Source organism: Littorina saxatilis, linkage group LG10 (assembly GCF_037325665.1).
Source record: "Littorina saxatilis isolate snail1 linkage group LG10, US_GU_Lsax_2.0, whole genome shotgun sequence".
In the NCBI taxonomy this organism is placed as follows: domain Eukaryota; kingdom Metazoa; phylum Mollusca; class Gastropoda; order Littorinimorpha; family Littorinidae; genus Littorina; species Littorina saxatilis.
Genome location: NC_090254.1, coordinates 47913969 through 47939482, shown reverse-complemented (window position 1 = coordinate 47939482; position 25514 = coordinate 47913969). Strand labels below are relative to the sequence as shown.

At 44.5% G+C, this 25514-nt stretch overlaps 1 protein-coding gene, 1 long non-coding RNA gene and 1 pseudogene across 2 annotated transcripts; 2 read left to right on the top strand and 1 right to left on the bottom strand.

Moving 5' to 3' along the window:
* Positions 1-8570: 8570 nt before the first annotated feature.
* Positions 8571-12179, top strand: LOC138977900 (uncharacterized). Its single transcript, XM_070350506.1, has 2 exons — positions 8571-9635; positions 10065-12179. Exons 1-2 carry the CDS (start codon positions 8571-8573, stop codon positions 12177-12179), a joined length of 3180 nt encoding a protein of 1059 aa, XP_070206607.1.
* Positions 12180-13156: 977 nt separating this feature from the next.
* On the top strand, positions 13157-14775 carry LOC138979274 (uncharacterized). Its single transcript, XR_011459962.1, has 2 exons — positions 13157-13323; positions 14170-14775. It is a non-coding gene; the product is annotated as an uncharacterized lncRNA (long non-coding RNA).
* Positions 14776-24291: 9516 nt separating this feature from the next.
* On the bottom strand, positions 24292-24871 carry LOC138977899 (rhoptry surface protein CERLI2-like; annotated as a pseudogene).
* Positions 24872-25514: the final 643 nt, after the last annotated feature.

Sequence of the window (25514 nt, the reverse complement as noted above, 5' to 3'; positions counted from 1 at the left end):
GCGAACGACGAAGAAGAAGAAGAAGAAATAACTTACAAGAACATCTCCTCCCCCCCCCACACTTCTTCACCACAAAGTTGCCCCCCCCCACCTTTTGTTTACGAGGGAGGGGGGGGGGTGGTGATATCTCATAAGATATAATGATGTTCCGTAAAAATGACAACTGTTTTATTAATGTAATCCATCAACATGCACTGACCACCGTGCACTACAATACAAGTCCGAAAATAGTCAGACTGCCAACATTCCAAATCCCAGAATAAAAAACAGAAATGTTAGTTGATGGTGCTTTAATTTTTCACAAAGAAAGATATTCCGATTAAAACAACCCAATGGTCCTGGCTTATACTGGACATACAGAAAGTATGAGTATAAGTATGAGACAAATAAAACAAAAGACTGAGTGTGTGTTCGCTGTGTTCTTTGTGGCTAACCATCGTCTGCGAGTCTTCTATTTGTTGGTGTGTGTCATACTTGTCTGTCTGTCTGTCTGTCTGTCTGTCTGTCTGTCCACTGTACAGACTATCAGGTTGCATAAACACAAAGCAAACCAGAGCTTCTTTCGCAACGGACACTCTACACAGTCTTGGTTTCCAACAAAATCTTTCACCATGTCTTAAAGTTGTTGAACAGACAGCGCAAGAGAAACCTTCCCGAAATGACAAGATTTCTATTCTAATTTAGTTCACAAATGAAAACCACTACGTCAATACACACACATGAAAACCACCACGTCAATACACACACATGAAAACCACCACGTCAATACACACACATGAAAACCACCACGTCAATACACACACATGAAAACCACCACGTCAATACACACACATGAAAACCACCACGTCAATACACACACATGAAAACCACCACGCCAATACACACACATGAAAACCACCACGACACACACATGAAGACCACCACATCAATACACACACATGAAAACCACCACGTCAATACACACACATGAAAACCACCACGTCAATACCCACACATGAAAACCACCACGTCAATACACACACATGAAAACCACCACGTCAATACACACACGTTGACTTGCATAACATACATTTATGATGCGCTTATTGACGTTGTCGTCCTTTCTGTCTATCTCTCTTATTCACGCTGTCATCCTTTCTGTCTATTTTTCTTATTCACGCTGTCGTCCTTTCTGTCTATTTCTCTTATTCACGCTGTCGTCCTTTCTGTCTATTTCTCTTATTCACGCTGTCGTCCTTTCTGTCTATGTCTCTTATTCACGCTGTCGTCCTTTCTGTCTATTTCTCTTATTCACGCTGTCGTCCTTTCTGTCTATTTCTCTTATTCACGCTGTCGTCCTTTCTGTCTATTTTTCTTATTCACGCTGTCGTCCTTTCTGTCTATTTTTCTTATTCACGCTGTCGTCCTTCCTGTCTATTTCTCCTATTCACCCTGTCGTCCTTTCTGTCTATTTCTCTTATTCACGATGTCGTCCTTTCTGTCTATCTTTCTTATTCACGCTGTCGTCCTTTCTGTCTATTTCTCTTATTCACCCTGTCGTCCTTTCTGTCTATTTCTCTTATTCACGCTGTCGTCCTTTCTGTCTATTTCTCTTATTCACGCTGTCGTCCTTTCTGTCTATTTTTCTTATTCACGCTGTCGTCCTTTCTGTCTATTTCTCTTATTCACGCTGTCGTCCTTTCTGTCTATTTCTCTTATTCACGCTGTCGTCCTTTCTGTCTATTTCTCTTATTCACGCTGTCGTCCTTTCTGTCTATTTCTCTTATTGACGCTGTCGTCCTTTCTGTCTATGTCTCTTATTCACGCTGTCGTCCTTTCTGTCTATTTCTCTTATTGACGCTGTCGTCCTTTCTGTCTATTTCTTTTATTAACGCTGTCGTCCTTTCTGTCTATTTCTCTTATTCACCCTGTCGTCCTTTCTGTCTATTTCTCTTATTCACCCTGTCGTCCTGTCTGTCTATTTCTCTTATTCACCCTGTCGTCCTTTCCGTCTATTTCTCTTATTCACCCTGTCGTCCTGTCTGTCTATTTCTCTTATTGACGCTGTCGTCCTTTCTGACTATTTCTCTTATTCACCCTGTCGTCCTTTCTGTCTATTTCTCTTATTCACCCTGTCGTCCTGTCTGTCTATTTCTCTTATTCACCCTGTCGTCCTTTCCGTCTATTTCTCTTATTCACCCTGTCGTCCTGTCTGTCTATTTCTCTTATTCACGCTGTCGTCCTGTCTGTCTATGTCTCTTATTCACGCTGTCGTCCTTTCTGTCTATGTCTCTTATTAACGCTGTCGTCCTTTCTGTCTATTTCTTTTATTAACGCTGTCGTCCTTTCTGTCTATGTCTCTTATTCACCCTGTCGTCCTGTCTGTCTATTTCTCTTATTCACGCTGTCGTCCTGTCTGTCTATTTCTCTTATTCACGCTGTCGTCCTGTCTGTCTATTTCTCTTATTCACGCTGTCGTCCTTTCTGTCTATTTCTCTTATTCACGCTGTCGTCCTTTCTGTCTATTTCTCTTATTCACGCTGTCGTCCTTTCTGTCTATTTCTCTTATTCACGCTGTCGTCCTTTCTGTCTATTTGTCTTATTCACGCTGTCGTCCTTTCTGTCTATGTCTCTTATTCACGCTGTCGTCCTTTCTGTCTATTTCTCTTATTCACGCTGGCGTCCTTTCTGTCTATTTCTCTTATTCACGATGTCGTCCTTTCCGTCTATTTCTCTTATTCACGCTGTCGTCCTTTCCGTCTATTTCTCTTATTCACGCTGTCGTCCTTTCTGTCTAGTTCTCTTATTCACGCTGTCGTCCTTTCTGTCTATTTCTCTTATTCACGCTGTCGTCCTTTCTGTCTATTTCTCTTATTCACGCTGTCGTCCTTTCTGTCTATTTCTCTTATTCACGCTGTCGTCCTTTCCGTCTATTTCTCTTATTCACGCTGTCGTCCTTTCTGTCTATGTCTCTTATTCACGCTGTCGTCATTTCTGTCTATTTCACTTATTCACCCTGTCGTCCTGTCTGTCTATTTCTCTTATTGACGCTGTCGTCCTTTCTGTCTATTTCTCTTATTCACCCTGTCGTCCTTTCTGTCTATTTGTCTTATTCACGCTGTCGTCCTTCCTGTCTATGTCTCTTATTCACGCTGTCGTCCTTTCTGTCTATGTCTCTTATTGACGCTGTCGTCCTTTCTGTCTATTTCTCTTATTCACGCTGTCGTCCTTTCTGTCTATGTCTCTTATTCACGCTGTCGTCCTTTCTGTCTATTTCTCTTATTCACGCTGTCGTCCTTTCTGTCTATTTGTCTTATTCACGCTGTCGTCCTTTCTGTCTATGTCTCTTATTCACGCTGTCGTTCTTTCTGTCTATTTCTCTTATTCACGCTGGCGTCCTTTCTGTCTATTTCTCTTATTCACGATGTCGTCCTTTCCGTCTATTTCTCTTATTCACGCTGTCGTCCTTTCCGTCTATTTCTCTTATTCACGCTGTCGTCCTTTCTGTCTAGTTCTCTTATTCACGCTGTCGTCCTTTCTGTCTATTTCTCTTATTCACGCTGTCGTCCTTTCTGTCTATTTCTCTTATTCACGCTGTCGTCCTTTCTGTCTAGTTCTCTTATTCACGCTGTCGTCCTTTCCGTCTATTTCTCTTATTCACCCTGTCGTCCTTTCCGTCTATTTCTCTTATTCACGCTGTTGTCCTTTCCGTCTATTTGTCTTATTCACGCTGTCGTCCTTTCTGACTATTTCTCTTATTCACCCTGTCGTCCTTTCCGTCTATTTCTCTTATTCACCCTGTCGTCCTTTCCGTCTATTTCTCTTATTCACCCTGTCGTCCTTTCCGTCTATTTCTCTTATTCACGATGTCGTCCTTTCTGTCTGTCTTATTCACGCTGTCGTCCTTTCTGTCTATTTCTCTTATTCACGCTGTCGTCCTTTCTGTCTATTTCTCTTATTCACGCTGTCGTCCTTTCTGTCTATCTCTCTTATTCACGCTGTCGTCCTTTCTGTCTATCTCTCTTATTTCTGTGTGTGTTTTTTTACTGGCACACAGACCTAACCTACTACTTCATGGTTTTTAGGTATCAGGCAGATTAAGCGCAACAACTATCCTTCATGCACAAGGCATTGCCAATAAAACCTCCAGAACTGCACAAGGTGATGACATTCCAAGAAAAACAAACTGGGCGAAATATCCTGTCGTAATGTCGGGTTGTTTTTCAAACCTTGACGAATTCTTACACACGTTGGCCACAACATTTGATTTTTGTTTTACGACTCAAATATTAATCTTGGCGCCTTTTCTAAGCATTTAGACCCAGAGTATACCACACACAAATGGGTTCAGGAAAGGGTACCTCACTTTTTCAAATAATGAAAAGTATCACACAGCAATCCACGCAGTATCTCCTGCTCTTCTCACCGCTGAGCAGCATACAGCACCACGGTCCAATGAGACATATAATCAGTAAAGTAAATGTTAAGGGGCTTATTGTCCGTCAGGTCTTAATTGCCTATATTGGACATGAATTGGTTTATACGATTCGAGTTTTACGGTACGCCCTCACGGCTTTTTGATGTTTGCGTGTTTAGGTGGTATCAGCCATCTGCACTTATGGTAGAATGACCAAGATCTTTAACGTGCCACTGTGGTGACACGGGGGTGGGAGATGGATACCGTCTCTGGGTCTGCACATAAAGTTGACCCGTGTCCGTCCCGGATTCGAACCAGCGACCTCTCGATCACAAGTCCAGTGCTCTACCACCTGAGCTACCCGGGCCCCCCATATAATCATTTTGGGACGCCTGTACTTATAGTAGAGCACTCAGGGTGGATAGAGGGAGGGAGGGAGGGAGGTGGGTGAAGAGAGGAGTGCAATTACAACACGGGTGTCAAAAGAATTCAACGTCACCGAGACAGGTATACACACGATGAATACCAAAAGCTTTTTTCCGACTGCTGACTGTGGCAATGAATAGACTGGCAGGGTGACGTCAATAGAACAATAGTGTCAACACTTCTAGTCCTGTCCTCTTTTATCAGGAATACTGCTTGGCAGGTAAGCTGAACAGAACGAAACGAAATCAGTGCAGGATGTCAAATAAATAAAGCGAAAAGAGTTTGGTGGTGAAGGGTTAGGAGAAGCATGACGGGTTGCTTGGCAACGATCCAACGAGCTTTACAAGGAGTGAAATAACTTTCAAATGTGTCTGTCGCCCCCACACGTCTTCCACACACAGTTTTCTTCCCTTTTTTTAGGGACGGGGGGGGGGGGGGGGAGTTCATAAGAAAACAAAACGATGTTTAGTCAAAAAGACAACTGCTTTGTTAAGCCAGCAAAGTTCAGCAAAGGACAGACTATCACATTCCAAAATACAGAATAAAAAACCCAAGAAATGTAACTTAATGGAACGTTTAATTGTTAAGAAAACAAGACACTCACCACTAGGCCTACATCCACCAAATGGTCTTTGTAGTGAACAGACAGACAGACAGACAGACAGACAGACAGACAGACAGACAGACAGACAGACAGACAGACAGACAGACAGACAGACAGACAGACAGACAGACAGACACATAAAACAATTAACGAGAAGAATGAACCAAGTGTACGTTCACGACTTACTTCTGCCCATCTTGCCAGATATAGAATGCACACTCAGCTAAGTTTGTTTGTCTCTAACCTGCTTGAAAAAAATAAATCCACAAACAAAGAGACTGCCAACGTACCAAAATTCAGAATCAAAAAACAAGAAAGGTAGGTTGTTGGAACGTTTGTTATTGACAACACAATACAATAACAGGCAATAACAAGTAATAATAATGTCACAACCCGAGGTTTTAGAGATGCAGAAGAAGCTTAAACAGGCTTTTTTGTAGATACACGAGATGATGTAATTGTTATATGTTTGAGTGTATATAATAATTGTGTTATTTACAACATAAGCATTGAAGTCCAAACACTATTGTAGAATGTATGCGTGTGGGATGTGAGATGCTTTACGCCTGTAACTTCGCGTATTTGCAAGTTTGGTGTCCGAATCGTGGAACGGGCTATAGTCATCATCTCCATCTAGTGAACGACGAAGAAGAAGAAGAAGCTATAGTCACCCGGTAACGCGCGGTGAACAAACCAGGTCAAGCTGCAGAAAACGAAAGTTTGTAAATATTTGTTGGGCACAGTCGTGCAAATTAAATAATGTTCATTTCACCTGGTAAGATAATATAGTGTAATGCATAAATTATATTATAGCGTATCTATAGGCTATTTAGTAAGAGAAGAATTAACATAGTCCGGGTCAGCGGTGTACGAATACACTTTGGCACCCCGTCAGCGAACTAGCACGGTTTTGGTTCAGTGCTACCCGAGAGAGTCAACGGTACGGTTGCAGACGTACTGGCGGGCGCGAGTACTCCATCACCCGGCGGTTTTTTACGGTGAGCGTTGTCATTGACTTGGCGGGTGGACTATTGTTTCGAATTGCTGTGGCTGAGTAGATGTCGTTGTCTAATGTTTGTTTTGTTTGTGCTTATGTTTCAGTAGTTTTGTAATATTGGGGGACACGGTTATTTTGAAGCGTGTTTATGTCCGTGGGAATGTGCACGGGAAATATGAGAATTACATCGACCGGCCCATTACTACCTATTCGTATAGGGAGCCTAGGGATTTACATGTATATTACTGCATGTTTGGAAGTGATATGCAGTGAACATACCGTGGAATTATATGTGTGTAATTATTTGCACATAACTGTTAAATATTCGTTTACACGGAATATCACATTTTATACAAGATGGCGGTCTACTTTCCGACAACTTTTGTATCCTTATGTTATTGAGCATGTTGTTTTATACCTTCATATTATAGTGTGTAATATTACGCGGGGAGTTATCATACATGTGGGGATATGGGTGTTGTGTCATGCAATTGTGGTTGCGTAATGTAATGTTAAAGTTGGATACCACAATCTAACATTTAGTGAACGTTTGTCCAGTTATTTGTAACATATCACATGGCGTATATGGTCATGATAAATACAATAAGTTTATAGGTTTAAGCAAACTATGAATCTATATTGTAAAGCCCGTTGTATAGCTAATGTATTAAATAATCATCCTTTTCCATACATGGTTACTTGGTGTAAAGTTTCGATCTTGATGTCCATCGGTATGATGCGCTAAAGGTTTGCATCACCGATGAACACTAACACAACCATCGATACACGCCAGGTAGCTAGGGATGTTATTGTTCAGTATTAACGTGCTGATTGTATTTACATGCAGTTGGCCGGAGAGAGAACGGAGGAGGGACGTATGTTTACGTGAAGGCGTCGAGATCTGGACAGATGGGACGCTGTCAGGAGGCGACTACGGCTCACAGCAACGCAAGAAGAGCGGCGTGGGTTACTCCGACCAGTAGACTCCACCCAGAGTGTACGCAGGACCACCAGAAGACAGCATGAGGAAGGAGTCTGGTCAACTCTACATGCCTAGGAATCTGGGGAACAGCTCCGAAGGACTGGAGCTGGGTTCGACGTGCTTAGGCAGTCGGGGACCTTTCTAGGGGGTCAGAATCAGGAAGCTGCGGCCTTCTGATGAGGGAAGGACATGTGAGGCCTTGGTGGGCGTTGTGTATCCCGAAAAAGCTAAGTACTCTGTCGTGGTTAAATCATGTGTCTGTGTTCGTGTAATTTGGTGATGCGACCTTATTGAGCGCCGTATACTAACAGGCTATTTAACCATAGGGGGGGGTGCTTAGGACTGGAGTTCCAGGATAATTTCATGTGAATCCATGTGTCGTCAATTTTCGTAGTATTTGTAGAGTGTACACGTTAAATGTGTGGATGTTTCGTGCATATATTTGTGTTTATTATATAAAGCTTGCAAGTTACATGTGGTTCCTTTAGTCTTTTTATACATAGTGATGTCTGTCTCCACTTGTAAACTTTCTTGGGTGTGCGTTAGTGAGTGAGGTGTATGTTTGCGTGTGATCCCAAGATTGCTCAATCTTGTGGAGTTAAGTCGTCACGTGTCAATGGTGGAGATGCCGGGGACCCATGAGTGATATGCTTTCGAGGTGAAGCTCTGGGACCCTTTAGTTATTTATTTTTTGGAACCAAATTTGTTTGTTGTTGTGTTTGTTTGTGTTGTTGGCATAGTTTGTGTGTGGTGTTTGTTGGTTTGTGTGAGGTAGTGGTGACCGTTTGATTTGAAATGTGGTGACTGTTTAGACATCCCGTGGGTGGTTGGAGGGGACTGGACATCTCTCAGCGGTTGAGAGGTGTTGGGTTACTTAGCCACAAAGGATTCATCTTTAGTCCATCCGTTAAAGTCAGACGGCGCCACTGAAGCAGATCGAACTAGCAAATACGCATGTATTCTATATTCGGATTCGGTTAAAGTAAAGTTTCATTCCGGTATTACGCTAAGGCTATGTGGCTATTGATTGTGGTAAAGTATAACCAAATGTCAATAACTTACGCGGATTTCGTCCGATTTCTCGGTGGGCTTCGGTACGCAGTTTGATGCGTTTTCCTTTCGCGTGCATGCAAATATTTGTTCAAGTAGCGCGTTTTCATCTGAAATGGCGACGGGAGGTGATAGTGTGGATTCTCCGGTGTCAGGGCGACTTAGGTCACAGGACGTGCCGACTGATAGTTTAACCGGATTAGTTACATCTGAACTCATGAGGAAGGCAAAATCAACTCGAGAGAAGCTTCTACATAGTCCAGGACGTGAAGAAGGGGAGTCCATTACGTACTACCAGAAGTTCATGACTTTAGGAACGCAGATGGAGTTGAAGGGAGATAGTCTTCGAGCATTCGCCGACGCTAAGATAAAGGAGATAGAGGACGTACGGGCCAACAAGGAGAGGTTGAGCTTAGAGAAGAAGAAATTGGCGATGGAGGAAAGGAAGCTGGAAGAAGCACGGGTGGAAGCTCAGAAGCAACGCGAGTTCGAGGAGAGTATAGCCCAGAAGCAGCGTGAGATGGAGGAAAAGAAACTGGGAGAAGCACGTGAAGAGGCCCAAAAGCAGCGTGACTTTGAGGAGGCCAAAGTTCAACGTATGGAAAGAATGGAGTCTGAAAGAATCGATGAGATGAAGAAACTTCAAGATGAAGCACAGAGGCACGCAGAACGATTAGAGGAACAAAGGGCAAATAATCAACGAGCTCATCAGAAGGCGAGGGATGGAATGGTAGAATCTACCAAAGTAACACTTCCTGCATTCGACGAGAACAAGGAGGATATAGAAGCTTATCTTACCAAATTCGAGAGATTCGCAGAGGAGTTAGACTGGGACCAGACAACATGGGCGAGACGCGTGAGTACCAAACTCAACGTGAAAGCGACGACCTTGATTGGGGATATGTCGAAGGAGGACGCTCGAGATTACCAGTTAGTGAAGAAAGAGTTACTGAGAGGATTCCGGTGTACAGCAGAATCGTTCAGGGCAGCAAGAAGGAAGAGCGAAGAAGCGTTTTCAACCTACGTGAGCCGGATAACGCGGTACCTGCACAGTTGGATGGACCTAGCGGAAAAACAACGAACTTACAAGGACCTCTTCGACCTGGTTCTTTTGGAACAGTTGCTTACTGGCATCCCGCAGTCTGTCGCTACGTTCATTCGACAGTCCAAAGCCACCAATGTAGCTGATTCAGTTGAGCAAGCTCAATGTTTCGTGGATGCACGTCCTGGTTTCGACTCATCACAGAAAGGGGGGAAAAACCAAGATAAAGGAAACAATGGGAAGACAGACAGTAAGGTGCAACTTACCCAGGGACAAAGGGTAAAAGATAGTACTGTCAAATGTTTCGGATGTGGAGGGGATCATTTCATAAGGAATTGCCCGGAAGCGGGGAAGCCGAGGGGTGGCGGAGAAATGTATGGGGCAGGCATACAATGTCACAAATGTCATAAGTTCGGACATGTCAAGAGGAACTGTCCAGGAATAACCCTTATCATCAGTCCAGAACCGGAGGAGACGGCAGTGAGAGAAGTTTTCTTGATGCGGGAGGTAGAAGCGAATTACAAGATCCATTCAGGGTTATGTGGGAAGTGTGATCGTCGTACTCAGGGAGAAACTTTCGACATGACAGTTAGGGTGAACGGGAAGGCAGTGGTAGCCATACGTGACACGGGAAGCCCAATGCTGTGTGTTAGCGCTGACCTCATCGACCCGGCTACGTACACAAACAGGACAAGAGAAGTGTCAGGAGTGTTTGAAGAGCAGGGAACAGTACAGGCTCCCATAGCCATCGTGAAGTTAGAATCTTCGGTGTTTGTAGGAAACGTGGAAGCTGTCGCTATTCAGAATATGGCAATTCCTGTATTGATAGGAAACTACATGGTCCTGCCAAATGGAAAGGAAGTGAGAGTTCCGGTGTACGGAAAGAAACATGTAATTCCATCTTTGTGCGCAGCAGTTCAGACACGAGGACAAGCAAGGAGGGATGAGAGAGGGAATCTAACATTGAAGATTAATGGAGTCCCCTTGGCACAAAGGACCTGTGCTGAAATGGCTCAAGCACAAGAAGAGGATCCACACCTAAAACGTGTGCGCGAGTTGGCGGTGGAAAAGAAGCCATGGCGTCAACAAGGAACCGGGAACGTTCGATTCGTGATACGTAAAGCTTTGTTGTACAGAGAATACTCAGGTGCAGATGGAGTGGATCACCGACAGTTAGTGGTGCCCAGTGAGTTCCAGAATGAGGTGATGAGATTAGCTCACGATGCACCCATGGCAGGACACCTAGGGGGAACGAGAACCAGGAATAGGATATGGACAGAATTCTATTGGCCTGGTATGTGCCCCGACATCAGACGATACGTGGCATCATGTGACGCTTGCCAGAGAACTACGGCAAAAGGGAAAGTGAAGCCAGTACCATTGGAAAGAATGCCGTTGATCGATGTCCCGTTCAAGCAGGTAGCGGTGGACATCATAGGGCCGATTCATCCGCCGTCAGACCGAGGACACCGATTCATACTGGTAACAGTAGACTATGCCACCCGGTATCCTGAAGCAACCCCTCTCAAGAAAATCGATACACCACATGTGGCGGAAGCGTTGTGGGAGAACTGGACCAGAGTGGGCATACCTGAAAAAGTGTTGTCAGATAACGGTACCCAGTTCAAGAGCGAAATGATGCAGGAGGTGTACAACCTGATGTCAGTACATGGAATGTACACAACTCCATACCACGCACAATGCAATGGTCTAGTTGAACGTTTCAATGGTACGCTGAAACAGATGCTGAAACGACTCTGCCAGGAGCAACCCAAGGAATGGGACAGGTTCATTCCGGCGTGTTTGTTTGCATATAGGGAAGTTCCTCAGGAGTCGTTAAAATTCTCACCGTTTGAACTACTCTATGGGCGAACTGTGAGGGGACCTATGCAGGTATTACGGAAGCTGTGGACCAAGGAAGAGACAGACCAAGAAGTGAGAACCACTGCCGAGTACGTTGTGGACCTGCGGAATCGAGTTGAGGAGACATGCAGGATTGCCAGAGAAAACCTCGGGAAGGCGACAGAGCGATACGCAAGGGCAGCGGACAGGAAGGCAGAAGACAGACAATTCAAGGAAGGAGATGAGGTGTTGCTGCTTCTTCCAATGAAAAAGAACAAGCTGGAAATCGCTTGGCGTGGACCTTACGTCATCAAGGAGCGATGCGGCATGAACGACTACCGGATTCAAGTGGGGAGTAAAAAGAAATTATTCCACGTCAACCTCTTGAAGAGATACGTCAGGAGGAGAGAGATCCCAGCGGTTGTAGGAGTGGTGCTGGAAGAAGAGGAACTGGAAGAAGTGCCTGAAGTCTCAGCAGGACAGAACACCATTCCATTAGTGCCATTAGAAGCGGGAGAGGGACCCAAAGATGTTAGCATCAATGACGCGTTACCCGCCCAAAAACAACAAGAGCTGAGGGATTTGACGATTGAGTTTGAGAACCAATTCACCGATCTTCCTCGCACTACAAATCTTGAGGAATGTGAAATCACCGTCCTCGAAGATACACCAGTGCGAGTGAGGCAGTACCCATTGCCTCACGTGGCCATGGATTGCATAAGGAAGGAAGTGCAAGACATGTTGAAGCTAGGCGTTATAGAGCCTTGTGCGTCGCCCTATAGTGCTCCATTGGTCTTGATCAAGAAGCCCGATGGAAAAATGAGTACCTGCAGCAGGTAAGACCACACAACGGGAGGTTGACGAGATGGGCTCTGCAGTTGCAAGCTTATTCTTTCCGAGTGCAGACCATCAAAGGAGTGAACAACGTGGACGCTGACTTCATGAGTCGGGTTGCTCTTGATATATAGGGTGCTCACTGTTGGTGGTTACCGTTAGTTCGAGCTGGTGATGGAGGTGTGTCACAACCCGAGGTTTTAGAGATGCAGAAGAAGCTTAAACAGGCTTTTTGTAGATACACGAGATGATGTAATTGTTATATGTTTGAGTGTATATAATAATTGTGTTATTTACAACATAAGCATTGGAGTCCAAACACTATTGTAGAATGTATGCGTGTGGGATGTGAGATGCTTTACGCCTGTAACTTCGCGTATTTGCAAGTTTGTGTCCGTATCGTGGAACGGGCTATAGTCATCATCTCCATCTAGTGAACGACGAAGAAGAAGAAGAAGCTATAGTCACCCGGTAACGCGCGGTGAACAAACCAGGTCAAGCTGCAGAAAACGAAAGTTTGTAAATATTTGTTGGGCACAGTCGTGCAAATTAAATAATGTTCATTTCACCTGGTAAGATAATATAGTGTAATGCATAAATTATATTATAGCGTATCTATGCGTGTATTCATGTTACCTGCGTGTATTCATGTTACCTGAGACTTAATGCCGTGTGAGATGGAATTTTTTTTTCCTTTATTCCAAGTCCCACGGGTATTTGATGGACATTTTTATCTATGCCAATACAATTTTGCCAGGAAAGACCCTTTTGTCAATCGTGGGATCTTTAACGTGCACACCCCAATGTAGTGTACACGAAGGGACCTCGGTTTTTCGTCTCATCCGAAAGACTAGCACTTGAACCCACCACCTAGGTTAGGAAAGGGGGGAGAAAATTGCGGCCTGACCCTGCCTGAACACGCAACCTCTCGCTTCCGAGCGCAAGTGCGTTACCACTCGGCCACCCAGTCCGTTAGGCTATTTAGTAAGAGAAGAATTAACATAGTCCGGGTCAGCGGTGTACGAATACACTTTGGCACCCCGTCAGCGAACTAGCACGGTTTTGGTTCAGTGCTACCCGAGAGAGTCAACGGTACGGTTGCAGACGTACTGGCGGGCGCGAGTACTCCATCACCCGGCGGTTTTTTACGGTGAGCGTTGTCATTGACTTGGCGGGTGGACTATTGTTTCGAATTGCTGTGGCTGAGTAGATGTCGTTGTCTAATGTTTGTTTTGTTTGTGTTTATGTTTCAGTAGTGTTGTAATATTGTGGGACACGGTGATTTTGAAGCGTGTTTATGTCCGTGGGAATGTGCACGGGAAATATGAGAATTACATCGACCGGCCCATTACTACCTATTCGTATAGGGAGCCTCGGGATTTACATGTATATTAATGCTTGTTTGGAAGTGGTATGCAGTGAACATACAGTGGAATTATATGTGTGTAATTATTTGCACATAACTGTTAAATATTCGTTTACACGGAATATCACATTTTATACAAGATGGCGGTCTACTTTCCGACAACTTTTGTATCCTTATGTTATTGAGCATGTTGTTTTATACCTTCATATTATAGTGTGTAATATTACGCGGGGAGTTATCATACATGTGGGGATATGGGTGTTGTGTCATGCAATTGTGGTTGCGTAATGTAATGTTAAAGTTGGATACCACAATCTAACATTTAGTGAACGTTTGTCCAGTTATTTGTAACATATCACATGGCGTATATGGTCATGATAAATACAATAAGTTTATAGGTTTAAGCAAACTATGAATCTATATTGTAAAGCCCGTTGTATAGCTAATGTATTAAATAATTATCCTTTTCCATACATGGTTACTTGGTGTAAAGTTTCGATCTTGATGTCCATCGGTATGATGCGCTAAAGGTTTGCATCACCGATGAACACTAACACAACCATCGATACACGCCAGGTAGCTAGGGATGTTATTGTTCAGTATTAACGTGCTGATTGTATTTACATGCAGTTGGCCGGAGAGAGAACGGAGGAGGGACGTATGTTTACGTGAAGGCGTTGAGATCTGGACAGATGGGACGCTGTCAGGAGGCGACTACGGCTCACAGCAACGCAAGAAGAGCGGCGTGGGTTACTCCGACCAGTAGATTCCACCCAGAGTGTACGCAGGACCACCAGAAGACAGCATGAGGAAGGAGTCTGGTCAACTCTACATGCCTAGGAATCTGGGGAACAGCTCCGAAGGACTGGAGCTGGGTTCGACGTGCTTAGGCAGTCGGGGACCTTTCTAGGGGGTCAGAATCAGGAAGCTGCGGCCTTCTGAGGAGGGAAGGACATGTGAGGCCTTGGAGGCGTTGTGTATCCCGAAAAAGCTAAGTACTCTGTCGTGGTTAAATCATGTGTCTGTGTTCGTGTAATCTGGTGATGCGACCTTATTGAGCGCCGTATACTAACAGGCTATTTAACCATAGGGGGGGTGCTTAGGACTGGAGTTCCAGGATAATTTCATGTGAATTCATGTGTTGTAAATTTTCGTAGTATTTGTAGAGTGTACACGTTAAATGTGTGGATGTTTCGTGCATAAATTTGTGTTTATTATATAAAAGCTTATAAGTTACGTGTGGTTCCTTTAGTCTTTTTATACATAGTGACGTCTGTCTCCACTTGTAAACTTTCTTGGGTGTGCGTTAGTGAATGAGGTGTATGTTTGCGTGTGATCCCAAGATTGCTCAATCTTGTGGAGTTAAGCCGTCACGTGTCAAATAATGTCCAGAATAACAAGCGTTCCAACAACCTACCTTTCTTGTTTTTTTTATTCTGAATTTTGGAACGTTGGCAGTCTCTTTGATTTTGGATTTATTGTGTCTAACCGACTTGTCCGTCTGTCTGTTCACTATAAAGACCAGTTGGCCGATCTACTTGTCCGTCTGTCTGTTCACTATAAAGACCAGTTGGCCGATCTACTTGTCCGTCTGTCTGTTCACTATACAGACCAGTTGGCCGATCTACTTGTCCGTCTGTCTGTTCACTATAAAGACCAGTTGGCCGATCTACTTGTCCGTCTGTGTGTTCACTATAAAGACCAGTTGGCCGATCTACTTGTCCGTCTGTCTGTTCACTATAAAGACCAGTTGGCCGATCTACTTGTCCGTCTGTGTGTTCACTATAAAGACCAGTTGGCCGATCTACTTGTCCGTCTGTCTGTTCACTATAAAGACCAGTTGGCCGATCTACTTGTCCGTCTGTCTGTTCACTATAAAGACCAGTTGGCCGATCTACTTGTCCGTCTGTCTGTTCACTATAAAGACCAGTTGGCCGATCTACTTGTCCGTCTGTCTGTTCACTATAAAGACCAGTTGGCCGATCTACTTGTCCGTCTGTCTGTTCACTATAAAGACCAGTTGGCCCATCTACTTGTCCGTCTGTCTGTTCACTATAAAGACCAGTTGGCCGATCTAATTGTCCGTCTGTCTGTTCACTATAAAGACCAGTTGGCCGATCTACCTGTCCGTCTGTCTGTTCACTATCAAGACCAGTTGGCCGATCTACTTGTCCGTCTGTCTGTTCACTATAAAGACCAGTTGGCCGATCTACTTGTCCGTCTATCTGTTCACTATAAAGACCAGTTGGCCGATCTACCTGTCCGTCTGTCTGTTCACTATAAAGACCAGTTGGCCCATCTACTTGTCCGTCTGTCTGTTCACTATAAAGACCAGTTGGCCGATCTACTTGTCCGTCTGTCTGTTCACTATAAAGACCAGTTGGCCGATCTACCTGTCCGTCTGTCTGTTCACTATAAAGACCAGTTGGCCGATCTACCTGTCCGTCTGTCTGTTCACTATTAAGACCAGTTGGCCGATCTACTTGTCCGTCTGTCTGTTCACTATAAAGACCAGTTGGCCGATCTACCTGTCCGTCTGTCTGTTCACTATAAAGACCAGTTGACCGATCTACTTGTCCGTCTGTCTGTTCACTATAAAGACCAGTTGGCCGATCTACTTGTCCGTCTGTCTGTTCACTATAAAGACCAGTTGGCCGATCTACTTGTGAATATCTTCTTTTCATAATTATTAAACGTTCCCTTTGTTAACATATTATATCTTTTAAGCAACTCAAGGTAACATATCTTTCGAAATTGCAAGGGCTACTAGCAAAGTGGTTTGAAAGTAAAGCGTGACCGAGCTTCTGTCGCAAAGGACAATCTTGGCTACGAACACATTATTTCACCATGTGTTGTAGTTGTTGAAAGGACAATCTTGGCTACGAACACATTATTTCACCATGTGTTGTAGTTGTTGAAAGGACAATCTTGGCTACGAACACATTATTTCACCATGTGTTGTAGTTGTTGAAAGGACAATCTTGGCTACGAACACATTATTTCACCATATGTTGTAGTTGTTGAAAGGACAATCTTGGCTACGAACACATTGTTTCACCATGTGTTGTAGTTGTTAAAAGAACAATCTTGGCTACGAACATATTATTTCACCATGTGTTGTAGTTGTTGAAAGAACAATCTTGGTTACGAACACATTATTTCACCATGTGTTGTAGTTGTTGGAAGGACAGCGCAAGCAGGGCCGGACCCAAGTGGGGTGAGGGGGGGGGGGGGAAGGGTCCAATTGTGGTAGGAGTATATTAGTTGAAGGTGCGAAGCCCCCGAACCTCCTTACATGAATCAAAGCTGTACGATATTCTCCAATCTGACAAAAGAAAATGGAAATCGAAATTGGGGAAAATGGTAATCACTCTGACAAGCATAATAAACTTCCGAAGAGCATTTCAAACGAGAATAATGTAGCGGCTGTGTCAAAATTTAAGAACTAAGATTAAGAAGTGTACATGCGGGTATAAAGTGCAAAACTTAAACTTTCATATGGAACATTCCATAGAATTCTACTCAATGATCTTCCGCTTCAAAATCTGGCCGCAAAATGGGTGCCTCATTAGCTGACAGAGGAACGGAAGGAGCATCAGGGTCCTCTTGCACGCGAGCTGCTCAATCGTTGTAAACCCAGTGGATCCAAATTTGTTGTTACTGTAGTCACTGATTATGAGACTTTGGTTTCCTTCTACTTTAGTGCCAGAGAACACAGAAACAAAGCGTGTCTAGACCAAAATGACGAGATGCACCACATTTGTAAGCAAGTTTATCAAAGCAGAAACAGGGCTATTCGCTGTATTTGTCAACCATAAAGGTCCCGTTGCTGTCGATATTCTGTCTACTAACAGCACTAATTGTCACGTACTATGCAGAAACCTTTTTACCCAAACTTACTGACGAGTTTAGGAGTCAGCGACCAAACTGCGAACCCCAGACTGCCTTTCTCCGTCATGAAAATGTCAGTCTCCACAAAAGAAGGGCCGTAAATCCATTCCTAAAAGACCAAAATAATCCACGTTTTGCCTCACCCATTCTTCAGACTCAATAACATCCCTTGTGATTTCTGGTTATACCCTCTTTGAAAATCAGACCTTTTGCCAACAAGTTCCCACGACCTCAAAAAAGCCGTCAAATCAGAGCACAAAGGCAACCCCAAATAAGGCCATCACAAGGCCTCTTCTGGTTGGCTTAGACACGTGCGACTTTGCATCGATATAAGAGGAGAGTAGTTCTAATGATTGCTGTATTTTAGGCCAGATACGGCAAAGTCTCTGTGAAAATCACATTTGATCATTTTGTTTGGATCATACCTCGTTCTAGGTCCCGTTCCCGTATCGACCAAGGAACGGCACGGGAATGGGAGGGATCGGGAGGGGACCTTAATGGAACGCCAATGGACGTGTTGTGTAACCCTACTCATTATTCTCACATGTATTTGTATGCCGTTGCTAGCTTTCTGATTTCAGTTGTTTCACAATGACCTTTGGTTTTGCTTCCAGCGTGCCACCATACCCACAACGGTCCCGGCCCTTTACCAGATCACCAGACATCGTTCTGTATAACTAGCAGGTAAATCCGGGTCACCTCCACCCAGGACGCGGATCAGATGACACACAGCTAAGACAGGTCGGGCTCAACGTCGAGGGATTGGCTGAAGTCGCGCAGGGCAGTAGGGTGGGGGTGGTTGTGAGGCTGGGTGGGTCGGAGAGTGCGGGGGGGGGGGGGGGGGGGGGTACTAGCGACATACTGACTGCACAATTTGAGAGTGTCTCTGAAAGCCCTGAGAGTCTAATTCCTCGCTCCTTATAGCGCAAGGTCACCAGAACCTCTCTCTCTCTCTCTCTCTCTCTCTCTCTCTCTCTCTCTCTCTCTCTCTCTCTCTCTCTCTCTCTCTGTCTCTCTCTCTCTCTCTGTCTCTCTTTCCCTGTATCTCTCTCTCTCTCTGTCTCTCTCTCTCTGTCTCTGTCTCTGTCTCTCTGTGTGTCTCTCTCTCTCTGTCTCACTGTCTTTCTGTCTGTCTGTCTCTCTCTCTATCTCTCTCTTTCTCTCTCTCTCTCTCTGTCTCTCTGTCTTTCTCTGTCTCTCTCTCTGTCTCCCTTTCTCTTTCTCTGTCTCTCTCTCTGTCTCTCTGTCTTTCTCTGTCTCTCTCTCTGTCTCTCTCTCTCTGTCTGTCTTTCTGCCTCTCTCTCTCTGTCTCTCTGTCTTTCTGCCTCTCTCTCTCTGTCTGTCTGTCTTTCTCTGTCTTTGTCTCTGTCTCTCTCTGTCTCTCTCTGTCTCTCTGTCTCTCTGTCTCTCTGTCTCTCTCTCTCTCTCTCTCTCTCTCTCTCTATCTCTCTCTCTCTTGTTAGCAAATTGAATGGGAATCATCCATGTGTGACTCAGCTAGCAACATTTCAACCCAGCTCGTCGGGCCTACTGCACACCAGAACAACAACTAAACGGTGTTCAGCGGTGCGTGCAGATCGCGTGACTGCTGCCTTGAGAATCGTTTCTTTCTTTCTTTCTTTATTTGGTGTTTAACGTCGTTTTCAACCATTCAAGGTTATATCGCGACGGGTGAGAATCGTTTGGCCTCACCGTAATAGTGAAGCTGACACGCGCATTTTAATTATTCGGTCTCATCGTATTGTACAGGTAAAGTTAAAAATAAGTAAACACACACACACAGACACATAGACAGACTGATTGACAGACAGGCAGACACACAGACACACAGACACACAGACAGACTGACTGACAGACACACAGACACACAGACACACAGACACATAGACAGACTGACTGACAGACAGGCAGACACACAGACAGACTGACTGACAGACACACAGACACATAGACAGACTGATTGACAGACAGGCAGACACACAGACACACAGACAGACTGACTGACAGACACACAGACACACTGACACACAGACAGACTTACTGACAGACATGCAGACACACAGACAGACTGAATGTGGCGGAATCAATTTTGGTTTTAAAGTAGACAGACAGACAGATAGAAAGACAGACAGGCAGGCAGGCAGATAAACTGACTGAATGTGGCCGAATGAATATTGTTTTCTCAAATCTTGACAAACAGGCAGACTAACATATTGACTAAATATGGTCGAATCGAGTTTGTGTTCAAAACTAGACAGATAGAGGGATCAGCAGACAGACAGACAGACAGACAGACAGACAGACAGACAGACAGACAGACAGACAGACCGAATAACAAAAATCCAAAACTATGGAAGCAAAAGTTTGAGCCCGAATGTAGTGAGTCCGTAGCGCGCTGGACTAAAAACATATCGGCGTGGATTCGAACCCGGGTCTTGACATTTATTTCCAAGATTCAACTTTGTGCAGACTCTGTCAGGTGTCAGAACAACCCGGTGTACAGACTCTGTCAGGTGTCAGAACAACCCGGTGTACAGACTCTGTCAGGTGTCAGAACAACCCGGTGTACAGACTCTGTCAGGTGTCAGAACAACCCGGTGTACAGACTCTGTCAGGTGTCATAACAACCCGGTGTACAGACTCTGTCAGGTGTCAGAACAACCCGGTGTACAGACTGTGTCAGCTGTCAGAACAACCCGGTGTACAGACTCTGTCAGGTGTCAGAACAACCCGGTGTACAGACTGTGTCAGGTGTCAGAACAACCCGGTGTACAGACTGTGTCAGGTGTCAGAACAACCCGGTGTGCAGACTGTGTCAGGTGTCAGAACAACCCGGTGTACAGACTCTGTCAGCTGTCAGAACAACCCGGTGTACAGACTGTGTCAGGTGTCAGAACAACCCGGTGTACAGACTGTGTCAGCTGTCAGAACAACCCGGTGTACAGACTCTGTCAGTTGTCAGAACAACCCGGTGTACAGACTGTGTCAGGTGTCAGAACAACCCGGTGTACAGACTGTGTCAGGTGTCAGAACAACCCGGTGTACAGACTGTGTCAGCTGTCAGAACAACCCGGTGTACAGACTCTGTCAGGTGTCAGAACAACCCGGTGTACAGACTGTGTCAGGTGTCAGAACAACCCGGTGTACAGACTGTGTCAGGTGTCAGAACAACCCGGTGTACAGACTGTGTCAGCTGTCAGAACAACCCGGTGTACAGACTCTGTCAGTTGTCAGAACAACCCGGTGTACAGACTGTGTCAGGTGTCAGAACAACCCGGTGTACAGACTGTGTCAGGTGTCAGAACAACCCGGTGTACAGACTGTGTCAGCTGTCAGAACAACCCGGTGTACAGACTGTGTCAGGTGTCAGAACAACCCGGTGTACAGACTGTGTCAGGTGTCAGAACAACCCGGTGTACAGACTGTGTCAGGTGTCAGAACAACCCGGTGTGCAGACTGTGTCAGGTGTCAGAACAACCCGGTGTACAGACTCTGTCAGCTGTCAGAACAACCCGGTGTACAGACTCTGTCAGGTGTCAGAACAACCCGGTGTACAGACTGTGTCAGCTGTCAGAACAACCCGGTGTACAGACACTGTCAGTTGTCAGAACAACCCGGTGTGCAGACTCTGTCAGGTGTCAGAACAACCCGGTGTACAGACTCTGTCAGGTGTCATAACAACCCGGTGTACAGACTCTGTCAGGTGTCATAACAACCCGGTGTACAGACTCTGTCAGGTGTCAGAACAACCCGGTGTACAGACTCTGTCAGGTGTCAGAACAACCCGGTGTACAGACTCTGTCAGGTGTCAGAACAACCCAGTGTACAGACTCTGTCAGGTGTCATAACAACCCGGTGTACAGACTCTGTCAGGTGTCAGAACAACCCGGTGTACAGACACTGTCAGTTGTCAGAACAACCCGGTGTGCAGACTCTGTCAGGTGTCAGAACAACCCGGTGTACAGACTCTGTCAGGTGTCAGAACAAGCCAGTGTGCAGACTTGTGCACGATAAAGATCCCAAGCTCAAAGCGAAAGTCTCAGAGGTTGGAAAACAAGAATACACGTATGGATGAGAATAAATGGATTGCTGTTTTCAGAAAATAGAAAACAACTGTTTTAAGGATTCACCGCATCAAATATAACTTTAATTCATGGGTTTCTAGTTTCTTTAGAACATTGCAATAGCAGTCTTAATTTGTGTAATTATCAGTTGTAAATGATATTCGTTACAACTGAGAAAATATTGAGAGATAGGAGCTTTTCATCCAAAATAGGATCGTGTTATCCAAATAGTCAACAAGAATTAATACATACGATTTTTTTCCCAGTTTGTCACCTAATCTTCAGTGGCCATATTTCATATATCTGACAAAAACATATTGGTAAGCTAAAAATACAACAGAAGCAACCTGTATATTCCATGTTATTATACAGGTTCCGTCCACGTGTGGCACGAAAACCTCGACCGTTTTATCGGAACGGGGTGTTTTGGGGCACTCCCTTGACACACAAGTCATGAAGATACGAGTTTGTGTGTGTGTGTGCGTGTGTGTGTGTGTGTGTGTGCTTGTGCTTGTGTGCGTGTGTGTGTGTGCGTGTGTGTGTGTGTGTGTGTGCTTGTGCTTGTGTGCGTGCGTGCGTGTGTGTGTGTATGTGTGTGTGTGGATGTGCGTGTGTGTGTGTGTATGTGCGTGCGGGTGTGTGTGTGTGTGTGTGTGTTTGTTTACCTGGCTGGAATCTGTGCAAGCTGTGTCTCCTTTTTGTCTGATAAAAGTAATTTTTCTTGCAGTATGGTGGGTCGAGAGAAGAATAACAAGGGTGGACCAGTGAATCGGGAGCATGTTTTGTCTGTTGGCCTAAGCTCTCTGTGTCGTCTTAAACAAAGTCATACTGACCAAAAGCGTTCTTAATTTCGCCGACTTTTCACCTGTAACAAGCCGATATTGAAGACATTTTGTATACAACCATGAAACAATGTTTTCTAAACTCTCTCCGGAAGGAAACGGGGAAAACGGGTGGGGGTTTGTGGGGATTAGGAGGGGATGACTGTTTCGTATCCGTAATAAACTCATATGAGCCCACTGTCCCATTTTTGGGACGCTCAATGAATTCCACAGCTGGCATTAACATTGAAGTGATAGTTAAGATGTATGTTCTTGATTGGACTAGGGAGGCCCTAAGCACAACCAGTTAGTTTCAGTGCTTTCGTTTCCTACATTTTGCAGAGGCGGACATGTTCACGTTTTGGGTGTTGGTTCGTGCAATTCACGGTCACCTTCAAAGAATAGTCCAGAACCTTTTTGTTTGATCACTATGATGAAATATTGTAGAATATAACACAATGCAAAAGTTGTTTTCTTGTTTTTATCAGAAATTAATTCGGTTTGATATGGTGCGAGCGGAAACAAACGTCCCATTGTTGGACAGTGGGATCAAGAGGGATGGGGTTTTGGCTCCTTACTCTCATCAAGGTCTTTATTTTTCTGCAGACTGTAAATGCTTCATCAGTAGGTTTGTAAGCTTTGGGATGAATTCTACCGACATGAGAGATAATCTTGCATAATATCACAGATATATGAGCCAGCTTCTGCTCAAATCGAAGAAAACGACCATTGTGTTCTGGGTCCATGTAATCCCGGCGTAACTGTCATCCGGCGTTTATGCTATACAGTTGTGGTGTAGGCTCCTACAAAAAGATATTGATGATTTTAAATGAAACTTTTGTGTTTCATGTTAATAAATGCCAAGGTTGGTTGTAGGCCATTTTAAAAATGAAAAGACCCTTTTGTTACACCAAAATGGCAATTGTTCAACAGAATCAAAATATTCCCTCACCTGCAATACGGATTGTCAGCCCTCGTTACTCCAGTATATGTAAAAAGTATAATCATCATGACAATGCAACCAATTAGGGAATGCCAAACCAAAATTCATTATGTTTATGTGCAGTTTATATGCATGTATAAAGGATATATAACTGAGACATACTCCATTAGAATTGAATTTGAAGACCTTCAACATGAGCAGGCCATCAGCTGTCTACAAACCCAAGAAACAGCCCGCTACAGCACCTGCTGCCAAAAAATAGAGATCCCCCTGAAAGAGACTGTTCCAGTCAGAAAGACAGGTTGGTCGCTTTCCAGACGATGGGCGGTGTGGATCGGATGGACTACAACGTAGACGCATACCACATCTCATGCATCACCAAAAACAACAACAACGAAAACAAGCAACTCAGTGTTCATTGTTTGCATTCTGCGTTGATGCTAGAATCCAGCAGCCATAACATTTTGTTCAGAAAAACACAGACAGCTAAGAGCGAACCATTGGTTCGCCTTGCTATCAGGCGTACCAACGCAAGGGTTTAGAATGTCCGAGCAACACAAGCATCTTCCGCTGGTCGCCCAAGGGTACCTACCCTGGCTATGAACAAGCGAGTGCCTCCAGATATTGACAACATTGTACTGAGACTTGAAAACATATAAGACGCAGCTATTGTAAGAATTTGGGAGTGCACAATAAGTGTGTTAATTTCTTTCGTAGCCACTAGTCACCCAGGGTGTTTCCCGCGTTTTGAAGAAGGTGGTGTTCCCCGATGCTAAGGCCTTTTTGTGTCATATGCATTTGTTACAGGTTGGCCGTGAAAGAACTTTACTGGAATAATTATAAACGTTCAAAAGAAAATGATTGCATGAAAACAATTGTTCAAAAGAAATAACCATGCTTTTTACTGCAAAATTTCATAAACAAATTATCGGCAGGTCATTAAGATAGGGTTTATCGACTTCCGTCTTACTAATCACACTAAATACCATTAATTTCTTCAATGACAGTTCATTTGATACCAATTAAGGCAGATCTACAAAGCTGTAAGCTGGTGTTTTGTTGTGTGATGACGTGTTGTGTGGTGACGTGTGGTGACGTGTAGTGTGGTGACGTGTTGTGTGGTGACGTGTTGTGTGGTGACGTGTTGTGTGGTGACGTGTTGTGACGTGTTGTGTGGTGACGTGTTGTGTGGTGACGTGTTGTGTGGTGACGTGTTGTGTGGTGACGTGTTGTGTGGTGACGTGTCGTGTTGTGACGTGTTGTGTTGTGACGTGTTGTGTGGTGACGTGTTGTGTGGTGACGTGTTGTGTGATGACGTGTTGTGACGTGTTGTGACGTGTTGTGTGGTGACGTGTTGTGTGGTGACGTGTTGTGTGGTGACGTGTTGTGTGGTGACGTGTTGTGTGGTGACGTGTTGTTTGGTGACGTGTTGTGTGGTGACGTGTTGTGTGATGACGTGTTGTGTGGTGACGTGTGGTGACGTGTAGTGTGGTGACGTGTTGTGTGGTGACGTGTTGTGTGGTGACGTGTTGTGTGGTGACGTGTTGTGTGGTGACGTGTAAAACCCCTACCCCTTTTATTGTTCCCACTGACCCAAAAGGGGACGGTAACATGTTATGCTCAAAAACAAAATTTTCAAAATGTCACAAAAACTGCCAAATATGTTCATAAGACTCAAAAACCAAGTTTGATAACTTGTTTGTGACAAAATAAAATGTGGGCATGAATGTTTAGAAACGTATTACTACCTGTTGACGCAACGTGCAGCAGAAAAATATTAAAGATTGAAAAATAAGATAAGTATGATTAAACAACAAAGGTAAGACTTACCTTTCGACGTTGGAATGAAGTGTAATACTTCTGATCGGTCAAGCGAAACAAGGGTTTGCACGAAGTAATAAGTCAAGTTCAACGACAATTGCAAAATTCTGTGAAACTACGTGATTGTTTGTATATCACGCAACGATCTGTTTACAACACTTTACTATGTGTTTATCACGCAACGCTCTGTTTACAACACTGTACTGTGTGTTTATCACGCAACGCTCTGTTTACAACACTGTACTGTGTGTTTATCACGCAACGCTCTGTTTACAACACTTTGCTGTGTGTTTATCACGCAACGCTCTGTTTACAACACGTTACTGTGTGTTTATCACGCAACGCTCTGTTTACAACACTTCACTATGTGTTTATCACGCAACTCTCTGTTTACAACACTTTGCTGTGTGTTTATCACGCAACGGTCAACCAACA

Coding starts and splice junctions, on each gene's coding strand:
- LOC138977900 (XM_070350506.1), top strand. CDS start 8,571: ATGGCGACGGGAGGTGATAGTGTGGATTCTCCGGTGTCAGGGCGACTT. Junction 9,636..10,064: donor GACAGTCCAAAGCCACCAAT/GTAGCTGATTCA, acceptor CGTCGTACTCAG/GGAGAAACTTTCGACATGAC.